We start from the raw sequence: 10,000 nt of genomic DNA on the forward strand, positions 1-10,000 counted from the left end.
AGAAAACACAGCAGGTGTGTTAAGGTACCGAGCGTCCGTGCCAGCCTCCGTCTCCTGGGTGAGGTCGGTCAATAGTCTGTTTGCCGTGCGATGTGCCAGAGTGTGAGGAGAGATATGGACGATAAACCCGGAGGAGGCGGGGACCGATGAAGGGAGCGGCTGCCGAGGGAGATTATTACTGCCAGACGGCGGCTCAGAGAGGGAGTGGTAGTCGGCCGCACCCTTTAACAACCATCTGAACTGACGACGCGGCAAATAACTGCGTCTTTATCGCGCTGCAGCAGCTCCATCTCTGTGGACCTACTGAATCCTCTACATGCTCTTAAAGGGTCATCTGTACCAAGCAGAGATCATTCAAATAGCAAACTAGTAATGATGCTAAAATAAAGGTTTTCAGAAGTAAATAATAAAACCGAATAAAACCCTAAATAGACATCGAGCCGCAAATAATCTTTAAAACCTCTTCAGAATACTTAATAAAATTCCCCCGAATCTTTTTACAGACTATTGCACAGTAAAAATATTATCATGTAAGACTTTATAATTAAGATCGGTATTATGTATAAACTCTAAACGTTCAGTACTACGATCGTCACTAGGAGGTTATCTATAAATCTGTAATATTCTGAACGTTATTTAATGGCTTTAATAATCTACAGGATTGTAAATATTAAGCATTAACATTAGACGTTATTGTTAGGGTGTAAACCGTAGGATTATACTGTATATAAACATCGATATTAAGCTATAATCTAGACGATTCTGATCGTTGCGGTAAACGTTACCGCTGTAATCTGTTAGGACAGGAATTTTAGTATAAGATTATAATCTGTATGATTAGGAGAGAAACAACAAAGTGTTATATAACATGTTTAAAGCAGTTGGACTTTGTCAGCACGTCGGCTTGCGATGCTTCCGACCTATAAACGCATTTGGAAGGCAAAATAAACACAAAGTCGAAGGGGCGTGTCCCTCTGCGTGATCGTGTCACGGATAACGGAGACGACGTTCTGGGGATGAACAGTTCGGCGTCTGGATTCGTTTTCACACTGTGTTACTGTGTAGTAACAACTTGATGTATAGAAGCCACATTTGTGTCTGTGTACTTTGTGTGTGTGTGTGTGTGTGTGTGTGTGTGTGTGTGTGTGTGTGTGTGTGTGTGTGTGTGTGTGTGTGTGAGAGTGTGTGAGAGTGTGTGAGTGTGTACGTGTGTACGTGTGAGTGAGTGAGTGTATGTGTGGGTGTGTGTGTATAAATGAGACAAATAGTTTAAATAAATAAATAAATAAATAAATAAATAAATAAATAAATAAATAAATAAATAAATAAATAAATAAATAGGGTGTGGAGCATGATGTTGTGCATGAATGCCCCCATTAGCTTCGAGATGAGTGAACACCAGGACGTGTGTGTGTGTGTGTGTGTGTTCCCCTGCAGGTATATAATCTTTGGTGTGTACCTCATGGTTAAGGGAGTGGAGTGTGTGGGAGTGGGAGTGTTGTGAGGGGGTGGGTTAGAGTGAGTGTGTGTGTGTGTGCGTGCGCGTGTGTGTGTGTGTGTGTGTGTACACAAAAGGAGGGGTGTGGGCTGGCTACATCACAGCCTTTCCAACTCCCGCCAGAGCCCCGTTGCCATGACTACGGCAGAACGGAAGCCTCCCTCGATATATCCTATTAGGGCCTAGCCGAGACTTGAAACATACAGATAGAAACGGAAAGGTATTGAGGGAGGAAGACAAAGACGAAGCTTTGGAGGAAATCTGTTCATAAACTTAAAAAAAGAAAAAAAAAAAGGAATTTGATCAATAAACAAAAGTCAACGATCACACTTTCCCCAAAAAACCCTTGCTACAGCTAGTCGAAGCGCTCGTGACGGCAGATCCTGGTGCTGCCTGACGCCATTAACGACGACAATTACGCCACCGAAAGGCCGCCGGACTAATCATCGGCTATCTGGCGGATTTTTCGAGCAACCCCGTGATAGGACGTTAAGACTGGTAAACATCCCGTCATCCGCTGTACACGAGTGTGTCTGAAACAGCAGGTGCGCTTCCAGATGAGCCGTTACCGTTAACCACGGTTGCCAGGCATCGACTAAATATCCAGCGCAACTACACTAAAAATCACACGATCCTGAAACGCGCCAGAAAGACGTGATTTTTGTCTCTTTCCTGTCTCAGGTTATTATTCGCTCTACTGTATGATCCCGCTTTCCCTCTCGCGGTCGTATTCCGCAGACACACTGCCTGCACTCGCACTTTACCGTCGCTTGGGGAAAAAGATTCGATTTCGTTCGGATTATTTTCTATTTAAAAATAATAATAAAAAGACGCAGATAAAAAAAAACACAACAACAACAACAACAACAAAATCTACCTCAAGTGTGAGTAAAAACAAACACAACCCTGCGATTCTCCTCCAGCCCACTGCTCCTCCTCTGCACATGGGGGCAGTGTGATCCCTGCCTCCATCTACCTGCTCCGTCTTTCACACGTTTGGTAAATCTGACCGGTTAGAAATACAAATGCGTGCGTTTATGAAGATAGAACGTGACTCTAAAATGTCTAAAAGCTTGACCTCCAGGAAGATCATAACGACTATAGCTCATAACGACATCCTGACCACACCCCTTTCTGATCTCATTCGATCTCCGCCCACTCACCCGACTAACCCCGTAATCCACCCCCCACCGCCCCACAAACACAAAAAAAGGCTGCTCACCACCGTGCACTCCACCTCCTCTGGCTCAGGCTTGATCTGTATGGATGGCATCTCCTTGGAAGGCTCTGAGGTAGCAACGTTGGATTTCTCAGGATTCGTCTGGCACTGAAAAGTAAGACAGCAACATCGTGAACACGGATTTTTGAGTAGACGCTTACGGACGCTTACTCACACAGGGATAACGTAACGGACACGCAAAAACTAAACGGAGGTGGTCCGAGTCGAAACGGATTCAAATGTCATTTTAGAATACAAACAAAACAAACTACGCCGGAAGCTCGACCTGCGTGTTACCTTTTATAAGCTATGGATGGATGGATCGAGATGTTCGGTGTCAATAGGAATATAAAGCGTTCGAGTAGATTTTGCTCTGAAAAAGAGGAAAGTGACTGAAAGAAGACAGAGTAATGAAGAACGAAAGAAAGACAGCAAGCAAAACAGGAGAAGGGAGGAGTAGTGTAGAGATCCTGTGTAGCCTCCCTCTCTCAGCTTAGTACAGTCACACCCTGTTCTTTTAGAGGAGAGAGAGAGAGAGAGAGAGAGAGAGAAATGTGGTAATGCTTAGATATAGAGCGGATGCTGGGGGCCATGTGACTGCAGCAGATTCCACACATAGGTGTGGCCACCAATCAGCCAGGGTGTGGCTATAGTCCATGTGGTCCTCATATGGTAAACAACGTGTATACACACACACACACGCACGAAAACTTGTTTACGTGTGTGTGTGTGTGTGTGTGTGTGTGTGTGTGTGTGTACATGTTTTCGTGTGTGCATGTGTGTATACATGTATACACACACGTAAACATGTATACACACACAAACATGTACACACTCGTAAACATGTATACACACAAACATGTACACACTCGTAAACATGTATACACACACACACAAACATGTACACAAACAAACATGTACACACACACAAATGTATGATCACATACACACACATACACACAAATGTAGAGACACATACACAAGTCGTGGCCTAATGGTTAGAGAGTCTGACTCGTAATCCTAAGGTTGTGGGTTCGAGTCTCGGGCCGGCCACAACTGAGGTGCCCTTGAGCAAGGCACCGAACCCCAACTGCTCCCCGGGCGCCGCAGCATAAATGGCTGCCCACTGCTCCGGGTGTGTGTTCACAGTGTGTGTGTGTTCACTGCTGTGTGTTTGTGTGCACTTTGGATGGGTCAAATGCAGAGAACGAATTCTGAGTATGGGTCACCGTACTTAGCTGTATGTCATGTCACACACACACACACACACACACACACACACACAAATGTAGAGACACATACACACACATACACACAAATGTAGAGACACATACACACACACACACACACACACACACAAATGTAGAGACACATACACACAAATGTAGAGACACATACACACACACAAATGTAGAGACACATACACACACATACACACAAATGTAGAGACACATACACACACACACACACACACACACAAATGTAGAGACACATACACACAAATGTAGAGACACATACACACACACAAATGTAGAAACACATACACACACACACACACACACACACAAATGTAGAGACACATACACACAAATGTAGAGACACATACACACACACAAATGTAGAAACACATACACACACATACACACAAATGTATGATCACATACACACATGTATAATAGAAGAGGTTAAATGATGAAGTGTAAAAGTTTGAGAATGAGAAGTCTATTTCTCCTGAGACCTATTCCTGAGTGAGTGAGCATATCAGTGATTGAAATAGCCTGTGTGTGTGTGTGTGTGTGTGTGTGTGTGTGTGTGTGTGTGTGTGTGTGTGTGTGTGTGTGTGTGTGTGTGTGTGTGTGTTTTAAAGCTCCCCAGGGAACTTGCACTGTGAGTAATTTAAGGAATAAAAAAGGGTGGGGTGGGTGTGACTCTACTCCCCAGCAGGAAGTTACACAGCAGGGAGGGGCTTGATGTAGAGAATGGCCATGAAAGGGATTAAAGAGAGAGAGAGAGAGAGAGAGAGAGAGAGAGAGAGAGAGAGAGAGAGACCGCACACAATCTAGGTCATGGCTTCACTCTGTAAATCCAAAACCCCCCCCGCGGCCATCGGCCCCTACCCCAATGCAGCCTGGGTACGAATGACTGCCTGGGATAGCAACGCTAACCAAACCCACCCTCATTCCTTCCCACAGCACACATTCAAACACGTATGGATGCAGACTTTCGAATGAATTCATCTCTCCCCTAAGCTTCTCTATAATATTCCACTACCATGATATCTGATACCCAGGACTCGGATTAGAACAGATCCTTTTACGTTATATTACATAACCAGACCTGCCAAACTTTGACTAAACGCCTCAAAAATAATCCAAGAAATCCGTCTTCTCTTTCACACGCATCTGCTATGATTTGTGCGGGTGATATTAACCGACGCCGCCTGGAAGCCCCGCCCCTTTCTCCTCATCCGTCTCCTCGTCTCGCTCTCGACTGGTACAACCTTTGACTTTCTTTCACAGTATTCATTAATGCCTCATAAAATCTACGACGGTATGCCCGACCGTGTGATTCGACGCCCGTTACCGTATTAGACGAGTCCGAACCGTCGATAGTAACGTTAGCGACATCTTATTAAACAGATATCTGAATCCTTAGTGATCTATTGTTAGTATTTCCTGGATTGAACCAATCAGATAACGGTATTGAGCCAAAAAAAATATGGACTAAACACAAACACACACATGGAACAGACGTCTGACTAAAATTCCACAGAATATTCGATTCACATCACACACAAAACAACCGTTACAAAAATGACTGCTATTACTTTCCTTGCAACATGATGTCTAATTACATAAAACACTATTGATCGGTCGTTCGGTTGATACTTTGCCGATATCTAAACTGAATTCAGAGCCGATAACGACTCCGACGAGGCTTCACGAGGATATACGCCATGTCATAACAATTCGCTCCGTACTCCGTGCCCTACGATCGAAGAAACTATTCAGGTATTAAAACAGAACTGTTACTTATGCTAAACGCTACCACAATAAATATGAATCACGATTCATTCGTTCAGCTTCGCCACAGAAGACCGAGGACACACACAAAAAAAAAACATTGTTCTTAATAAATGAATATTTTCATCCACCATCCAAAAGATCGGTCAGTTTTTCCGGGCGTTCCTCGTGGAAGCTCTGAAGGACCTCCCAGAAGTCTGTGGAGTTTCCTGGACACCGCTCTGAAACATTTCACTTCGTCCCACCCAGAGCACCTGACAGCGTTGCCTCCCTTCCCTCCGAAGGAAAATCAAACATTGCTCAAAATGTTTGGAAATGGTATCTATAAAAAAAACCTTTTTATAGACATGAGACCATGTAGAACATTACTATGTGGATCTGTACTCTATCAGGATGAGGTTTGTGTTCTTCTGTGATTTATGTACACCTCAGAATAAAGGTCCCGACTTGACCGAACCGTCATGTGGAACCTCGTTATGGTTTTGGGTGTGTAGACCGAATTTCACATGTTCTTCCGGTGTTCAATGGGGTTTCGTCATGCTGTTCAAAACCCCAGAGGTAGGTGGACTGACTACAAGCGTTTGCCTCTAGGTGGGTATAATGTGTGTGCTGGTGGCATCCCAACTGGAGTAAATTCTCCCACGTCTGATCTAGGGCACTTCACAGCAGAAAAAAACAAACAAAAAAAACAAAAAAACGCAGAATTCGTTCTCTGCGTTTAACCCATCCAAAGTGCACACACACACACACACACACACACACACCGTGAACACACACCCGGAGCAGTGGGCAGCCATTAATGCTGCGACACCCGGGGAGCAGTCAGTGGGAACTCGGTGCCTTGTTCAAGGGCACCTCAGTCGTGGTATTGCCGGCTCGAGACTCGAACCCACAACCTTAGGGTTAGGAGTCAAACTCTCTAACCATTAGGCCACGACTTCCCCAAATCATCAATTTATCATCAATATTTATGGATCATCGATTTCTCGTCACACCACGCCATACGACTGGTCGGAAATCTTAAAGAAATCTGTACCTCGATGCTAGGGAACTTTGCATCCCAGAAATTCCAAAGCGCAAGACATTCCCGTGATACAAACGACTAAAGAAAGGACTCAAACTTTTAACCTTCATTCATCACAAAATCCGACACAAAACCCGGGGCCTCCGCTTCGGGGCGGTGGAACGTCGGTGTAGTTTCAGATCCGCAGACTACCAGAAAGCCACAGCTGTGCCCTTGAGCAAGACCTTTATCTCTCAGCTGTTTAGCTCAAGGTTTGGATTGTATCCTGCTGCACTTGTATGTCGTTGTGTATAAAAGCTTTTACCAAAAGAATAAACAGAAGCTGTGCTTAAGGACGACGTACCTTCTCGAAAAAAAAAAAAAGCGTTTATTTTGCAAATGTTTGTATTTGGGGAGAAGTAGGTCGGGAAGGGTGGACGCCGTCGGCCCACCTCCGTACCGTAAAAGTGTTGCAGCTTCCAGAGAGGCTTTCTGCTCCGTTCCTACAAGAACTTCACTCTTTTTTGAAAGATGACCATAAGCAAAAATTCCAAGTGGCTAAATTAACCGTGTGAGGCCAAGGGCGTCAACTTCTAAGGGCACTGAATTTGAGTGCAGTCAAAGCAGCGCGTTGCACAATCGAGTAACCCGAGCTGAGCGTGCTTCAGCCTGGCATGGGGCCGGAGTTAACCCACCCCCTTGCAACCACTCTGGGGGAGTGTGATGGGCTGGGTTCAGTGGGGCAGTTTTGCAGCACAGGAAAACGAGCAGGCATTTAACCTTCGTTTATACCCGTTTTCCATACTACCCATGAGAATCGGCGCCAAAAGGCGGCTTAAATTGCAAAGAGCAAGAGTTGCCCGTCACATGCCCCACCATCTGCAAGGCAGGGTGGGGTGGGGTGGCGACCGTGAGTGAGAGAGAGAGAGAGAGAGAGAGAGAGAGAGAGAGAGAGAGAGAGAGAGAGAGAGAGAGAGGAACCATGAGTGACAGACAGCTTTGACACAAGGGGTGGGACTGGTTTGGGGTCAACAATTCAACCTCCCTACAATCAATGCCAGTGGAAAAAGGGGTGGAGGGTTGCTGCAGAGATCATGTGGACAAGGAAGCCCAAAGTACACGCACTAGTGCAAACATACAGCACACTCACCTCATTTCTAACGCAAGTTTCTCTCTAATACCTCCCTCCCAAACCATATAGTCCTACCTAATCAATCGGTCATGGAGGCCTTTATATATACACACTGCTTATGTAACACCTTCAATAAAACATAAATGTCTGAGCATTCTCCGTATCCGGTCGAGATTAGCGACGGAAACCCGACTCGTGGAAACTTCTGGAACCTGTGTACATTTCTTTTGGCTCAGCTAGATGGCAAAGTCTGTCGTGAACTAGAAAAGCCAGCTAATGCACAGCAGGTTAGCACAAAAAGACGTGTCGTGGAACGTTACGGCCGCCCGTGTTTACGTTCGGCCTAATCATCTGTTAACGATCCGACTCGAAATGCACGAATTCACGTCGATGCTTCGCTGGGAACGGATTAGACCGGCCGAGGTCAGTCCGAGCGAAATTTCTATCCAGCTTGAAGAGATTTCTATAATCCGTTAAATGCACGACGGACGACTGAAGATTATCGAGGACGGCGGTAGCTGTGTGTGTGTCGGAGTCGTAAACGACGCGTTCCCAGTGCGACGAGAGGGATCGGAAAGCAGAGCGCAAGTTATCTACGTAAGGTCGGACGGCCAGAGCGACAGGCTCCAAGCGAACATTTCCTAAGAAAAGGCGGGATGAAAAAAACGCCACTGACCTCTCCTTTAAACCTCGACAAGAAAACTCGCACCCATCTTTTTTTTTTTACAGCATGGACGACGAACACACGTGCATAACGACGCCTTTGGATGAGATTACATGCGGCGTAAAAACGAAGATCGTCTACAGGGTGTAGATTATTTGCAATCGGCTTCGTAATTCGCGGTACGTTTTGACAAAAAAGAAGAAGAAGAAAAAAGAAGACGACGACATGGAAACGGAACCGATGCAGCACTTTGGCAGCTCGTGACCAAAATGTGAACTGACCTCTATGATGCCCCTGACTGACGAGTAAACTTATTTTTGTCGTCGCTTTCGTTTGCCGGTGTTGCTTCTCTAATAAAGTACACGGCCCAATATGGTGCACAGAGACCTCTGGCTAAAAGGGAAGTAGTTTTATGCAACGTTTAGCATCTAAGCTGTTGCAGGATTGTGTTCATATGTGCCTAGGGTTTCGATTTAAGTCAGTGGTGGTGGTGGTGGTGTGTGTGTGTGTGTGTGTGTTTGCATACGTATGTCAGGGCAGCACAACTTTAATGCAGTCTGCTGGACCCTGGGGCACATCTTGTTCTTTGTACTGGTCAGTGCTGTCACTGTGTCCCTCTGCGGAGACAACGTGGCTGTCCGAGGGAACGAGGGAAGAGTGGGGGTGGGAGAGAGACAGAGAAAGAGAGAGAGAGAGAGAGAGATAATACACGTGTAAGGTCACAGCTGTGTGGGGTGTGTGTGAGAAAGAGAAGGAGGGAGAGAAGAAGAGAGGGTGATACACAGGCGATAGTAACACACAGACAGAGAGAGAGAGAGAGAGAGAGAGGGAAAGCTATAATGCAATGACTCTCCCTCTGGATTTCTGCTTGACTCCCTTAAAGATACAGTCCCTGCTTCAGCTTCTTGTATGTGCATTTTCTATCATCTCATGATGCTTTACTCATCTCAGCTTTCCCCTTCTTCATGCATGACTAAACAGAACGCACACATGCCACACTGACATTAGTTTAGTGCGACATCACACGTTTCCCATCATCGACTCTACACCATATCCAGTGACATCTGCTACAATTTTATTATCTTACACCTTATTATTTTGTGCAGGAGGTCACAGGAGGTCTCTCACGCATTAACCATCATGGCCTGAAAGTCCTGTGTCCTTCCCCTAATCTCACAGGCTCTCTGGGCACCCAAACTTCCTGTCATGACCAGGTGAAGAACAGTTTACATTTATTTAACGCGAAGAAAACGATCGACAGACATTTGTGTCAACTGAAAAAACGAGTTCAGCTAAAAATCCAACAGCTCCTGCGTAGAGAGCCGGTCATATCATTCCACCCTTTACTACTTAAACCATTTCTTATTTCTTCTCTAGATCACCTCTTGTTCTGGGTGGAAAATATGACCTGATGCTGTTGGTCCATTCTCTCATCCCTACAAGAGCGATCGTCTTTAAGGT

General features: G+C 45.4%; 1 protein-coding gene across 2 annotated transcripts in view; it reads right to left on the minus strand.

Moving 5' to 3' along the window:
• klf8 (Kruppel-like factor 8) overlaps positions 1 to 10,000 on the minus strand; it is a 33,235-nt gene that overhangs the window by 15,926 nt on the left and 7,309 nt on the right. Inside the window, exons 1-2 of one of the 2 annotated variants that reach the window (XM_047805536.1) lie at positions 3,015 to 3,203; positions 2,721 to 2,825 (exon numbers count right to left, since the gene is read on the minus strand). In XM_047805536.1, the coding sequence (XP_047661492.1) occupies positions 2,721 to 2,771 (51 nt within the window). In that variant the 5' untranslated portion in view covers positions 2,772 to 2,825; positions 3,015 to 3,203. Of the gene's footprint in view, positions 1 to 2,720; positions 2,826 to 3,014; positions 3,204 to 10,000 lie in introns of those variants that run through there. The other variant, XM_047805535.1, reaches the window with a different exon arrangement.

Source organism: Tachysurus fulvidraco, chromosome 21 (assembly GCF_022655615.1).
Source record: "Tachysurus fulvidraco isolate hzauxx_2018 chromosome 21, HZAU_PFXX_2.0, whole genome shotgun sequence".
Classification (NCBI taxonomy): Eukaryota; Metazoa; Chordata; class Actinopteri; order Siluriformes; family Bagridae; genus Tachysurus; species Tachysurus fulvidraco.